Source organism: Hemicordylus capensis, chromosome 2 (genome assembly GCF_027244095.1).
Source record: "Hemicordylus capensis ecotype Gifberg chromosome 2, rHemCap1.1.pri, whole genome shotgun sequence".
Classification (NCBI taxonomy): Eukaryota; Metazoa; Chordata; class Lepidosauria; order Squamata; family Cordylidae; genus Hemicordylus; species Hemicordylus capensis.
Window position 1 is genome coordinate 251,617,124 of NC_069658.1, and position 14,686 is coordinate 251,631,809.

Below are 14,686 nucleotides of genomic sequence, written 5' to 3' on the forward strand. Positions count from 1 at the left end.
TAGGTGTGTTCAGGGATTTGAACCAGCAACCTCTTGCTATCTAGGCAAGTTATTTCCCCACAATGCCATTAAGTGGCTATATTTCCTCATACCAAGTTTTTAAAAGAAATAATTTTTCAGAGGAAATGTACATCCTTTGCCGGTTGTTGAGGCAAGATGTAGCTGAAGACTCTCTAAGACTTAATTTGGACACCGGCAGAATCCCAGAACCTGTTTTGCAGGGTTCAGTATTACAACTAAGAATGGATAACGCAACTGAGCATGTGCAGAGTGTGCATTTTTTTCACTTGACTAACCACTGCCTAAACTCCATACATATATGCCTCTTAACATGGCAAGCAGGGTGAGAGACATACCAGCTTGCCAGTTCCATAAAAGGGGCGGGTCCTTCCGAAATTCTCCATGGTTTCTTCCAAATCCAAGCTCCGCCTCCATGCCTGTGATTTTGAACCCAGAACAGCTTTATGGCCTCCCAGGGATCAGTGGTGCTCCTGGGAAAGGCAATAGCCCACGCCCCTTTCTTCCTCTACTTAGCATCGGGCACGTAACTCTCTGAGCCCCGTACTCTAGTCTATTCTACAACACTCTGAGGAAGAGCGACGCTGGTCCTGGGACTCCAGCGAAACGCTGATTGGGTAGGAAGGACAGAGAAGAAAGTGAAACTCAGCCTGCGCGCCTGCCGTGGGCGTCATCATGGCTTCTCCCAGCCCCAGGAAGAAACTCAAGGATGAAGCTACCTGCCCTATTTGCATGGACTTTTTCGCCACTCCGGTCATCACACCTTGCGGGCACAATTTTTGTTTAGCCTGCATTACCAAGTGCTGGGAAAATTCGCCTAGGACGGCTGTTTGCCCTCAGTGCAGAGCGAGAATTAAGCGCTATTTCAAGCCCAACAAGCAGCTGGCCAACTTCGTCGAGATCACCAGAGAGTGGAAGGTGCAGGACGAGGAAAGAGGAGTGTGGTGGCGGTTCTGCGAGAGGCACCGGGAGCCCCTCAAGCTCATCTGCCAGGCTGACAAAGTTCCCATCTGCGTGGTGTGTGTCAGGTCCAAGGAGCACCAAAATCACAGTGTGGTTCCCGTGGAAGAGGCTGCCCAGGAGTATCAGGTAGGGGCACCCTCTTTCATGGATTGAGAAATATGGGGATGGGTGGCGAGGGGGATGCCAGGATTCATGGGAAGCGGACTGGTTGGGTGGAGAAGGGACTGAAATGGCACCACTCTCAACCCCAGCCTCAGAATAGGAGAGCTGGTAAGAGTCATTTAGGGCAATCAAAGAGGGGAGGCCAACAGCCCTGTGGCTTGCGGGGGGGGGGGTCAGGAAAAGGACACAAGAACTCCTGGAAAGCAATTCATCTTGAGTATGGATCCAGACTACAGCTGGATCTAGCTAGAAACCTTGTCAGTCAATGTACTTGGCAATATTTATATCCTAAAGGTAAAGTGTGCCGTCGAGTTGGTTTCGACTCCAGGCGCCCACAGAGCCCTGTGGTTGCCTTTGGTAGAATACAGGAGGGGTTTACCATTGCCTCCTCCCTCGCAGTATGAGATGATGCCTTTCAACATCTTCCTGTATTGCGGCTGCCCAATATAGGTGTACCAGCGGGGATTTGAACCGGCAACCTCTGGCTTGATAGTCAAGCATTTCCCCGCTGAGTCATTAGGTGGCTTCATTTATATCCTACCTTTCTGTTATTACATTAACAAAGAGGGCAGCTGACAAAGCTTAACACATGTTCCAATCTAGGCCACACTGGGATACAAACTCAAGGGAATCTGTGTTATTTCTCCTCTCCACCACTACCAGAAAAAATGGGGGTGGGGCTCAGAAGGGGCAAAGTGCTTTTATGGGTGGGTGAGCTGCATCCTACATACTAGATTTCTGAAAGAGAAGTGGGGGTGGGAGGCAAGCCACCCCATGCCCTATCCTTGGAACCACCCTGGGCCATGTAGTGGACAGTGAGACACAAATCACTGATAGTTTTGATAGGTCCAAATATTCAGTCTCCAAGCAGAAGCCAAACTGGAAAGCTTGTTTACTCTTTAGGAATGGCTGGGTAGCAACCTGGAGATCTTGAAGAAGGAGAAAGAAAAAATTCTGACTTATGAAGAAGAAGCAGGCCGTGAAAGTAAAGACTTGCTTGTAAGTGACACAGTTAGTGGGAAGTGAATGAGAACTACAATTTAGAAAAATGGAATGTAGTTCTACTCCATTTTTCATTTCTGAAACTATCAAATTAGCTTACAAAAATTCCTGCAAAACAAGATCAGTATTAAAGTGTTTTTCTGTAAAATGCACAAATGCAGAATAATTTTAAAGTCACAGGGTGTTAGTTCTGCTCAGGATGTCTGGCACACATCCTTGAGAGTAGATATGCCATTAAATCCAATGAGACTAGCTTCAAGTGTAAACTTGTAGAATTGGGGGGGGGGGCAGGGCTCTTGGAATGGCCCAAAAGGTTTTATGAAAAAGCCAAATAAAGGACCTTTTTTTAACAGAGGGAGAAACACTGCTATACACTACAAATAGGATGAATATTTATATCTGGTTTACATAGATATAAATCAATAAAATGGCTCTCTGTCCCCAAAGTGCTCCCAATCTGAAAAAGAAACAAGACAGATACCAGCAACGTGGTGATTCCAACTGTCCCTGTTCAGCCCTCGCACAGCATCTCTCCAGTGGTGGTTGCTGCTATTTGCCTATGTTTCATTTTAAATGGTGAGCCTTGGTGATATGGAACCATCTTATTATTTGTTTTTGTTTTTCTGTATAAATGTGTTTGGGAACACTTGTTGAAAATTGGTATATAAATAATTCCTATTAGTAGTATGTACCAATTCTAACATTTCCAAATATTTGTGTTCTCCATGATAAATGGAGATGACTCACCTTATTCTTCTGAGACTTCAGTCCAATGCACCCGTACTTGTGAGTGAGCTCAACTGAACTTGGAGGGACTGACTTCTGAATAAGCTTACTTTGGATCAGGCTGCAAACCTGTGAAACGTTTACCCCCTGTCTTTGTGTATGATGATGATGCTTTTAAACTCACAACTAAATGAACTTCTGAATCCTCCAGTATGCAGACTGATTTTAGGAATAAGCTGCATTTTTGTGTTAGAAGACTAGCGACTGTGGATTCTTGGTCTTATGTGTGACATACTGGCCCTCCATGTGCTTACTGTAGGAGCAAATACAAAGAGAGAGGAAGAAGATAATGTTTTTGTTCAGGCAAGTGAGCATGTTACAGAGACGTTTCCTGCAAAAGGCGGAGGAGGTGAAGGATGAGCTTGATAGAAGAAAAGCTGGGCAGATGCTCAGACTCTCAGAGGAGCTCTCTTCTCTTGAAAATACCATCCAGGAGATGGAGGAGGAGTGTCGGAAGCCAGCAGGTGAACTGTTGCAGGTAAGACAGTGGCAGAAACAGGTAAAGTTCCTCTCCAGGGGTCAAGCTGCCTCTAGAGCTTTATGTGCCTAAGAAGTGAAGGGGCTCAGTTCATGGTGCTGGTAGTAACCTGGTCTGTTTTGTACAGATACATCCGCCGAAGAATAGGACAGACAGTGAGGTCACTCACACAATCAAAAGCAGTGCTCCCAATTTTCGGTTGTGTGGAAGCAAAGTAGGAGGAAAATCTGGGTAGAAGTGATTGTGTGGAAGCAAGGTAGGAGGAAAAGCTACCCAGGTTTTCCTCCTACCTTGCTTCCACACAACCAAAAACTGGGAGCACACACCGCTCCCAAACCCAGATAGAACACTGCTTTTGATTGTGTGAATGACCTCAGTGTGTTTAATGTAGGGCCAAACACAAAGATCTGTGACTGGATTTCCCAACTTTTTCTTTTGCTACAAGCAGTCATAAGGCCCCTTGATTTCGACTGGGGCCATAGCATGGAAGGAGGGAGATGTGACCTTTTCCCTCCCACAGCTCCTATTCCCTGCGGGGGAGGGGGAAGGAATGCAGGCATTATATGAGTGTCTGCTTCTTTGCTCCTTCTGCAGCCATTAGCTTTCAAGAAGATAGAAGACAAAGATGATGGGTGTGGTTGACTTCATTGCCCTACAGACCCTTTGCAAAAAGCTTGAATTGTACATTTAATAATATTGTCCACAATATTATATGAACAAATGGCTTTATAAGTTCTTAACTTTTACTATAAGGGCCTAATATCCTGTAGAAGAAAGTTGTGCGAGATGATTCTTGATTATTATTAACTGCACATTTTAAAGCAGGGATGTTTGTTGCTTGTTTTGCTTGATATATATTCATTATCTAGTTTAACTGCTAAGTAGATGTCAGCTATGCTTTAAAGTTGATCCTCCATGTTGTTGCTGGATGACTTCTGTAAAGACTTGCTTCACATTAGCAGTCACTGAATTCCCTCCCCTTTCTCTCCTTGTTCTCTAGGAAGTTGGGGGCACCTTGAAGAGGTAAGTCAATTCCACCCTTTTATCTTCATGCTTCATTATAACGAGATGGGTCTGGCCTCTTGGATGTGAAGGAACGGGCCTTCCAGGCTCCTGGAAAAACGCGAGCTCCACAGCCTCTGTGTGAACCACAGATAACATATAAGAATGCTCTTTGGAATTTGAGTCTTGGGATTATTGTCCTGTTCACTTCTGTGGAATACTGCAAAGGCAGTGCACTCGCTCTCCCATACATTCTATTCATTAACTCTTGTGAGAGTTAGAGTACCCGGAAAGGAATCTCCCTAATCTAGCTTGTAATTTTATCTTCAGAAGTCCCACAGTTTTACTCCCAAAGGAGGGCAAACCTTTTGGCCAGGAAGGACAACACTTTGCTGCCATGTCAATCTAATCGCATCATTCTAATCTAATCATTCACTATTAAAAATATGATTTGCAACTCAGATAAATATACGCTTGTGAAATACTTCAGTATCTTCTATCAATAAGGTAATCTAAAGGCAGAAGGATTTCATCATTTACATGTTTTATATTTTTGCAGTCTGTATGTCATTCATTTTGTATCGTTCATGCCCCTTAACAGTTTGTGAAAATGTCTAGCCCAGAATTCTCTCAGCCCTCCCCCTCGTGCCCCCCCCGATGTCCCCGCATTGAGACTGAACACATGTGGGTGCAGAGTAGGGGCATGAGTCAATGGCCCTTCGGTTTTACAGTTACCCACACATTAATTTGTTGAAGATATCTCCTTGCTGCAGCATATAGCATACCTGCCAATATGTCCCTATTTTCCCATTCACTTGAATTGGAAAATAGGGACACATTTGTTTTGGTTTTATTTATTTGATTTTTATACCACCCTTCCAAAGTGGCTCAGGGCAGTTTATAATTAAAACAAAACCATTAAACCGAATAACAGAAATATAAATGATAGAAAACATCAACTAACAATTAAAACATCATAAAAAAACAATTAAACAACCAGAGCACTTAAAAAACCCTGTTGGAAGGTATGAGATATGTTCCTATATATTTTGAAAGGGAAGTATGTTGGGTATTCAGGCTGAAATAGAAAGCGGTCACCATACTGAGACCTTTTCACTCAGTTGACATTAATATGTTTACTCAGTTAATATTGGGGACACAGACAGTGGTTGCTTTCACACTCAACCCTTTGGTTTGCTTCTGAGCAATTGTTTTTCTGTAATCTGCGGGAAGTGGAGTTCAGATTTGCTCCACAGGCACTTTTATCAAGCAGTGTTTGTCCACCTGGCCAAGATCCTTCTAATCTAAGTGCCAAAGGCCTTCTAATCTAAGTGCCAAAAGACATCACAGGCTTACTTCAGTAAACAAAGGTTCCCTTAAGCTTCAATTGGAAGCATCAAGCCTGTGATGTCTGCTGATGATTGCTTCCTGTGCAGCATGGCCAGTGGATTGCCCTGGATTAGTCCTTCCTTAGTCTTTATTTCCCAGGAGTAAGGCTTTAATTATTGCTTTCCTCTCTTTATTTAAAGTGAGATATTATTCTGTTCACTAGGAATAAGGCTTTAATTACTGATTTTTCTCTTAATATTATTGCCTGGTTTGTTTTCCTCCCTCAATTGAAAAAAACGATACTGTTAAGAGGAAAGCAATAATTAACGCCCTCCCTGTCCTGGGGAATAGGAATAGAGTAGTTGAAAATATAAAACTGAAACAGTTTTACCATCAGTAAAACTAGGTATAGTGTGGCAATACTAGAAAACTAATTGAAGTAATAGTGCTTTGAAAGAAGAAAAGTTTTGCTAGATAATTAACGGCTAATAGGAATGAATCCCACTTTGGATGTAAATTTAAATTTGTATACTGCGTCCCAAAATAAGTATCTTACAACATTTTTAAAAAGTCAATATAAAATTGAATTTAAAGTGCAAAATCTATTTAAACATTATCTAAAACTCTGTGAGATATTGTAAAAGCACAGAGAGAAGGAATACACAGCAGGATTTCCTATTTCCATTATGGAAGAGAAGCCATTAACTAGGACTCTATTAGGTCTCTGGATTTTATGGCCAAATCCCATATTTTGCTCATCAGGAGCACTTATGGGAGAATTGATGTTTTGATCAGCAGGGGCACTTTATGTTATCATGTTATGTTATCTGCTGCTGAGCCATTTTGGAAGGGCGGTATATAAATCAAATAAAAAACAGATACTTGCAGACATGCATGCCAAAAGAGCGAAGCAGAAGATAAGATTGTGTGCAAGTAACTAAACTTGTATTTGGATGTTAATGTACAGAGGCAAGGCCAAGTGGGTGGGAGTGGAGTGAAGAACAATAAGGCACTTTGACAAATCAGCAGTAAAAAAAAGAGTAGGTGAAGCATTTAACTGATACATTGGGGTGGGAGCTTTGGCTATTCATGCCAGGAGAAGCCTGGAATCCTCTCCTAGATCTGCTTGGCCAATTGGGCAGACCGCTTGCCCAAATGAGGCATTGGGTTCAGAAGGCAGTAAGCATGGCTTGAGGCACTCCTGGCATCCCAATTTGTCTCTCTTCCTCTGACCCAGAGGTCCTCTAGTTCTAAACTTCCTGCCTATGAATGGGGGCCCTAAGGAGGAGCTTGGCTTCTAGTTTGAATTCAATTGTGCTGACTTGACCTTAGCCAGACTTAATTTGTAAGACAGCACTGCTGGATTCTTTGGAAAGAGGCTATTGAGATTGCCAGAGGCCATGCTATTGTCCTCCTTGGGATGTCTTATAGAAGAAATTCCAGCTACCCCATCCTTGAGAGGGTGTGGGTGGGTAGGGAATACTAAGCAATCAAATTCTTGTTAGGCAGGCTGATGACTCCTCTTGTGCTAGCAGAAATATTTCACAATCAAGAGGGCTTTTTACAGTTCTGGCTGTTTTTTAGGCTTCTAGGTTGCCAACTTTCTACCTTGGCAAGGGTTTATTGCCAGCATTGGCTACAGAGCTTGGGCCATCAACAATAATCAGAGGCCTGGCTTTGGTGATTTTTTATTATTATTATTATTATTATTATTATTATTTTATATCCCACTCTTCCTCCAAAGAGCCCAGAGTACTACATACTTAAGTTTCTCCTCACAACAACTCTGTGAAGTAGGTTAGGCTGAGAGACATGTGACTGGCCCAGAGTCACCCAGCTAGTATGGCTGAATGAGGATTTGAACTCGGGTCTCCCCGGTCCTAGTCTAGCACACTAACCACTACACCACGCTGGCTCTCTTTAGGTGCTACAGTTTCTTCCACAAAGCCTTTCTGTTCTTCTGCAGCTGCTTCTGACTCTTGGCTTCCTGCTATTTCCTCTTTCCATTTCTTTGTTCCACTTGGGAATTCTGGATTGGTTGGATGGTAGGTTAACTCTGTTCTCTCACCCAGTTTTAAGAAGAGGCCATTTCAGAAGACAGTGGCTTTTCCTCCTTCACTGAAGTGGAAGATCCGGGAGCTCCATGATGTAAACCCCTTTCTGGAGGGCATGGTTAAGCAATTTAAAGGTAATAAAGAATGGCTGCAAGTATTTCCTAGTGAAAATTGTATTGGCTCTGATATACCGTAGTTGTCAAACCTCTGGGTCATTTGTGATGTTAGGAGGACCAGGAAAATAAGAAGTTGAGTTTCCGTTCAGAAGAGTCCACCACTCAGCCAGTGAGGCCCCCAGCTCCAAGGTAGTGATGAAGCTGGAACTATACACAGCATAGGACACCAAACTATATCTGTATATATTGCCTAAATAATACATTTGTTATTTAGGCCCTTAACAGTCGCAATTTCCCAGCATTTTGAAGCTTGAGTGAATGTGGAGTTTCCTTAACACATCTTAAACCAAAAGCTTTTGTTTTAATGGAATTTATATTTGTTAGGTTTTTTATAACAAAAGGTTCTCTAGGTGGTTTATATAAAATAAAACTATCTATAGCCTGCTTCATAGTTGCCTTGTCAGAGGGGACTGTTTTAATTAGCAGACTTAGCTGATAGCTGGAGATGGGTAAATTGTGGATCGTATGAACAGGAATAGCTTCTCTTCCTCCTTTTCTTGTTTACAGCATGGTAGGATTGGCCCCCTTCCATTCAGTCACCCCATAGTAAGTTTGCCACATTGCCTCTTTGTTTTCTGCAATGAGTAGCAGACCTTGGGACCAGTGTTCCTTCTAACAAGGATTTCCAGGTATTGACTACAGCTCCCATAATCCCACAGGCCATTGTAGCTGGGGATGGTGGGAGTTGTAGTCAACAACATCTGGGAATCCTTGTTACAGGGAACACTGTTTGGGACGGGGTTCCTATTTAGGAGAAGCAAATTTGAATAATCCTTGTGACCTGAGTAAAAGGCACTTTTTAAAAGTGGTGGCTCTTCGGCATAGCCTGAGCCCTCTTGGGACAGAGAACCACCTTCTCATTCTTTTCCCCCCTATGGAAACCACTTCATGGACTTTTTGGTTGAAAAGTGGTATCGAAATAGCATGTAAGCACATTTGGGTTTGCCTCTCTTAAATTTGTCTCAGCCATTTTTGATGCTTTAGTTAAAATAAGGAAACAATGGATGCTATAATGTCAACTAATCCTTTAAAAAAAAAATTTTTTTTTTTGGTTATAAGGGCTTAATCTGTTTCCTTTCCATTCCCAGATGCTGTGATATCTGGAATTCAGCTGCAGAGAGGTACATTTTAGGGGCACTTTTGGAGAAACACACACAGGAGGGATGGGGGCATGCCAGAAAGCTATCTGCTTGAGTTTCATTGGAGCCTCACATTTCTGTCCCGGCCTTTGCTAAGCAGGGTCTGCCCTGGCTTGCATTTGAATGGGAGACTATATGGGAGTACTGTAATAAGTTCCCCTTAGAGGAAGGCGCTGCTCTGGGAAGAGCATCTGCATATGTGCATTCAGAAGGTTCCAAGTTCCCTCCCTGGCATCCCCAGATAGGGCTGAGAGAGACACCTGCCTGCAACCTCAGAGAAGCTGCTGCCAGTCTGTGTAGATAATACTGAGCTAGATGGACCAATGGTCTGACTCTGTATAAGGCAGCTTCCTATGTTGGCTACAGAAAATTGGAAAGAAGAAAAAGGAAGAACTTCCAGGCCTGTCTGTTTCTTACTGTTTTTAAAAGCATTTTCCTGAAAAATAAAAGTTAAAGTCCATCTAGCCAAATAGCCAATTTTATCTCATCTCTTCTTTTCTCTCTCCTCTCCTCTCTTCTTACACAATATAGCCAACGTCACTCTGAATCCAGACACAGCTCATCCCCGACTTGTCTTGTCTGAGGATCGTAAAAGCGTGAAATACGGAGACAATGATCAAGATCTGCCCGACAACCCTGAAAGATTTGAAAAATATAATATGGTGCTAGGGTGTGAAGGATTCACAGCAGGCAGACATTTGTGGGAAATCACTTTAGGAACTGAAGCAGAATGGGCTGTGGGAGTCGTGAGAAAGTCTGTGAGGAGGAAGGGTGAGGTTGACTTTACTCCTGTCTCTGGATTCTGGGCTTTGTCCAGGAATTCAAGTGGGTTGTGGATTCCCAATACTCCTGGTGCTACTTCTCTGACCCTGAGTGGGCAGCCCAAGAGGATCCGAGTTACTCTCAACTATGCTGGGGGACGGATAGCCTTTTTTGATGCTGATTCAGCAGCCCTGCTCTATGCATTCCCAGGAAACTTGTTCTCAGGAGAAACCCTTTTCCCTTTCTTTAAGGTCTTTGAAGAAGCCCACCTGATCCTCTCTCCCTGATGCAGTGAAGAAGTGGAGATAGGCAGCAACAATACAGCTGCAAAGTGTGTTCAAGACGGCAGTAAAGTGAAGACTTTTTAAAAACGTTCCACACAAGCTTCTAAAAATATCTCTCTCATGGTCCAGATGCTTGCATAGCTTTCCGTCAGCTCCTTTTTTCAGCAATTTGACACTGGCAACATGCTGAGCAGGGATCTCATGCAATATTCACAGCACCATCTACAGGCCAGTTCTTGCAAGCCTGTGCCTTTTCATTACTGCCTTTAAGTATAGAAGAAGTAAAGTAGGAGTGGAAAGGGATGGGTTTGCAAGTGCTGGTCTTTAGGTGCTGCTGTGAAAATTGCACAAAGTACCTGTTCAGCATGTAGCCAGAGACTTGAATCACTGTACAAGGGAGCATGGGAGCCTATGAAAAGCTGTGCCTGGACCCTGAGTGAGACGCCATTCAAAACTCACTCTCTCGTGAGCTAATTTCAAAATAAAAAGGGGTGGCAATAAAAAGAGTTCTGAACAAATGTTTGATCAGACAGTCATGTCTGCTGACTCAGGGTGGTGGGGAGCATAGCACCTCCCCTTTAACTATCCAAAATAACTTTTTACAGTGCTACAAAGTCCCCCTGTAACTGTCAAAACTCACTCAGTGGAACCACTTTGCTCTTTCTTTTCCAGTGTTCTTCCTCCAGCTTATTTTTAAAAGAGGCAGTAACACTGCTACTGAGAACAGCAGATCTGCTTTGAGCAAAGTCACAATCCTAAATAGGCAGCATACTGGCTGCAAGCTCCGTGATCTTCAGCCCTGATTTCAGTTTCCCTTTTTCCTTTTTGTCCTAACTAGTCTTCCGCCAGCTGTGAAGATGCAAAACAAGTGGCTAGCCCTCCCAGTCCAAACAACAAATGTGTCCTTGATTGATGCTGCTGGGGAAGCTGACCAGTTTAAAATAAAATAAAAAATAAATTTTTAAAAAAGTTAGGCAAAATCTCTGTCGGTAGAAAGAGGCCAATTTGCATGTCATTTAACAGAGTCCCTCTCACATTATGAACCTCCTGTGAGGAAGGAGGTCCTGGTTCGGGATGAGGGAACCTGGACCCATCACATCCCAGGGATGTTCTTCCAAGCCTGGCCACTATCTGGTCTCCAGTTACCAAATATGAGAAAAGCTGTTTCCTCTTTTGCATTACTTTTATTGAACATGTTTTCAGAATGTGTGTACTCTTTATCTTCTTGATATTCTCTTTTTTTAACCTCCCACCTCAGAAGCTTTCTGGTCCCACATTTCATTTTTATTATAAACCATGTTATGTTTTTTGTAACAATGGTTCTCCAGATAGTTTATATTCATAATAAAAAGCCCAATAATATATACTACTGGTGGAGGTGGGGATTTGCACCCCTGCTTCCAGTAATTTCTGCAAGTAAAAGTTGATGTATATTTCAAACCAGAACCTTGAATTTTGGTGAAGCTGAAAATGCCACCATGTTTTAAAATTTGTAAAAGTTCTGCTATCTTGCTGTTTCACAATTCCAAAGTGAATTTTTTTAATGGATCTTCAGCCACTTTACCCTAAAGATAAGATGGTTTGAGCTTACAGGGGAATTGCTTGTTATTGTTGCTTTCTGTTTATGTTGATAATAAAGGAGTTTTGAGAATATAAAAGGTGTGTTTTTCCTTTAAGTTACTATGGAAGTCTGGCACTGGGGAGGTGATAAGGGGGTTATTTGTTTAGGGGGCACTCAACCATCCATGGTACTACCTTTTGAGCAATAGAAAGTGATTGTGATCTAAGAATGATCTGAGTGTCTGTTAGCAATTAAATTACTACTTGTGTACATCTACTTAGTGTGTAATTCTAAAAAAAAAGAGAAGAATATTTAAAGTAACAGCCAAAGGGTATATGCTTGAGGCTAGTTAATCAATGCATTTGACTAAGGCAGAACAATATAGGTGAAATCAACCTAAGTATTCTGTCAGAGGAAGTAAGGGATTAGCTTCCAGCTTATCTCCTAGGAGTTAATCATTTCACTCAGAGCTGAATGAGGCCTTGCAACAGGGAATCTCTCAATGGAATTGCTGGCAAAGACACACAAGCCTCAGCCTGGCCCCTTGGGCTATGAGTTCTGGTCCAATATGAGTGGTCTGGGCCATAACACAGGCCGAGTGCCGCCTTTTCCGCTGCGGCTTGGCCCGTTGTTGCTGCTTGCTAGCCTCTGCGGCTGGCCTCTTTGAGGCTGGCTAACTCTCCCCCACCTTCTTGCCCAGGCTGCCGGGCCCAGTCCCTCTGCTGCGGCCGGGCCGGCCGCCACCTCACCCAGGCCCGCTGCCTCACCTCCACGGCCGGGCCTGTGGCAAACGTCACCACCCACAGCTTGCCAAATTCTCCTGGGTGCGCTGCACCTGCCAATCAGGTGCCTTCTCAGCCCTGCCAATCAGCTGGGCTGCCGGGACGCATTTTCCCTGGCACACCTAGGAGAAATATAAATAGAGATCCCTGAAATCGGGCTCTGTACCAGAGGACTGGAGAGTAGCAAATGTAACACCAATTTTCAAAAAGGGATCCAGGGACGATCCGGGAAATTACAGGCCGGTTATCCTAACGTCCGTTCCAGGCAAATTGATGGAAAGCATCCTCAAGGATAGCATTGTAAAGCATCTAGAAGAACAGGCCCTGCTGGGAGTGAGCCAGCATGGCTTCCGCAAAGGTAAATCTTGCCTCACTAACCTTTTGGAGTTCTATGGAATTCTTTGCCATGGGATAGCCACCAGCTTGGATGGCTTTAAAAGGAGATTAGACAAATTCATGGAGGGATGGGTATTTCAATGGCTACTAGTCTGGTGGCTATGGATTACCTCCAGCTTCAGAGACACAATACCTCTCAATACTAGTTGCAGGGGAGCAGCAACAGCAGGAGAGGGCAAGCCCTCACCTCTTGCCTGTGGGTTTTCCAGAGGCATCTGGTGGGCCACGGTGCGAAACAGGATGCTGGACTAGATGGGACTTGGGCCTGATCTAGCAGGGCTGTTCTTATGAAGTAAGCCCCACTGTCAATAGGATTTACTCCAAGATAAGTGAGTAGGACTGCATCCTCAGTTAATATGGACAAGGTTAAGCTTAAACTGGGAGAGATCTCAGTCCTCCAGCAATGCCACAACTAATATGGGACTTTGAATTTCCTGTTTCTTCTGCAATCACTTCTCCATTGCACTGAACGCTTGAGAACCAGTGTGACACTGTGGTTACATCACTAATAGTTAGATTAGGATTAGGAAGACCAGGGTTCATATCTTGCCCTGCACAGCTGTCAAGATCACCGGGTGACTCTAGGCCAGTCATTCTGTCTCAGCCTAACCTACCTCTCAGGACTGTTTTGAAGATAAAAGTGGGGAGGAAGAATCATGTACAGTACTCTCAGCTCCTTGTAGAAAGAGCAGGATATAAATATTAATAATAAAATACCCATATTTGTGTATACTTAGGGCTGTGTCTAGACTTGTTTGTGAGTGGAAGGCTATGAAATGATGGCTTTCTTTTACTTAACGGGGAGAAAAATTGTTTCTATTTACCCCGACACTGCATCTCTCTGGCTGTTGCTGGTGTTTTTCATTCACTTATTATGTAAATCACTTGAAGTGTTTTTCTTTCTTTTTTAAACCCAGTATATACATATTTTAAAAACAGTATTATGTTTAACACTCTATCCCACAGAAGGTTTAAGAATAGATGAATTGCTCTTTTTAAAAATTAAATTGACTCCAGTTTCCATTGAGTTCCTGTTTTTGATGTTGTTATTATTATTATTATTATTTTACATTTATATCCCGCTCTTCCTCCAAGGAGCCCAGAGCGGTGTAGTACATACTTGAGTTTCTCTTTCACAACAACCCTGTGAAGCAGGTTAGGCTGAGAGAGAAGTGACTGGTCCAGAATCACCCAGCTAGTATTATGGCTGAATGGGGATTTGAACTCAGGTCTCCCCAGTCCTAGTCCAGCACTCTAACCGCTACACCATGCTATGAATCTGAAGAATGCCAGGAGTATCTACTGACCTCAACTCAGTTACTGTTGTGAATTGTCACTGACTCTTTAAAAAGGATGGAGGGAAGAAGAGACTGAAGAACACCCAACATCATCATAGCACTGTATACATTTTCTATGAGTTTGTATTCCACTGTGAGGCAGGCAAGCTTATATCTGTTTCTCCATCTAGCCTACCTCACAGGGCTGTTGTGAGAAAAAGGAGATATTTGGAACTGCATCACCTTGAGCTCCTCTATAAAAAGCAGTAGGCAAATCTGAGATAATTTTATATATTAAATGTTGTTCCAAGACTGATCTTTGAAAAATACTGAAAACTGAATGTGTACACTTTGTGCATGTATTGTTTGCATAATGAGGGCTTCATCAACTTTATTTAATGACTGCCCTGCAGCTCTAGTTAGCTCCCTTTAGTCCGTTACTAGTCAACAAGGACATATGATAACGGTGATCTTATGTTCTTATATTCATGGAGAATAAGTCTATCAATAGCTAC

At 43.1% G+C, this 14,686-nt stretch overlaps 1 protein-coding gene across 2 annotated transcripts; it reads left to right on the forward strand.

The window, feature by feature from the left end:
* The first annotated feature begins 437 nt into the window (after nt 1–437).
* LOC128343103 (zinc finger protein RFP-like) lies at nt 438–11,813 on the forward strand. 2 transcript variants are annotated; one of them, XM_053291626.1, is made up of 8 exons: nt 438–1,107; nt 2,047–2,142; nt 3,191–3,409; nt 4,410–4,432; nt 7,813–7,928; nt 9,059–9,091; nt 9,641–9,880; nt 10,123–11,813. In XM_053291626.1, exons 1-8 carry the CDS (start codon nt 694–696, stop codon nt 10,128–10,130), a joined length of 1,149 nt encoding a protein of 382 aa, XP_053147601.1. In that variant the 5' UTR covers nt 438–693; the 3' UTR covers nt 10,131–11,813. The 2 variants fall into 2 exon arrangements, with proteins under 2 accessions (XP_053147601.1, XP_053147600.1); XM_053291625.1 differs by having other exon boundaries at nt 444–1,107; nt 9,641–11,813.
* Nucleotides 11,814–14,686: the final 2,873 nt, after the last annotated feature.

Coding starts and splice junctions, on each gene's coding strand:
- LOC128343103 (XM_053291625.1), top strand. CDS start 694: ATGGCTTCTCCCAGCCCCAGGAAGAAACTCAAGGATGAAGCTACCTGC. Junction 3,410..4,409: donor CAGCAGGTGAACTGTTGCAG/GTAAGACAGTGG, acceptor CTTGTTCTCTAG/GAAGTTGGGGGCACCTTGAA. Junction 7,929..9,058: donor CATGGTTAAGCAATTTAAAG/GTAATAAAGAAT, acceptor TTCCATTCCCAG/ATGCTGTGATATCTGGAATT.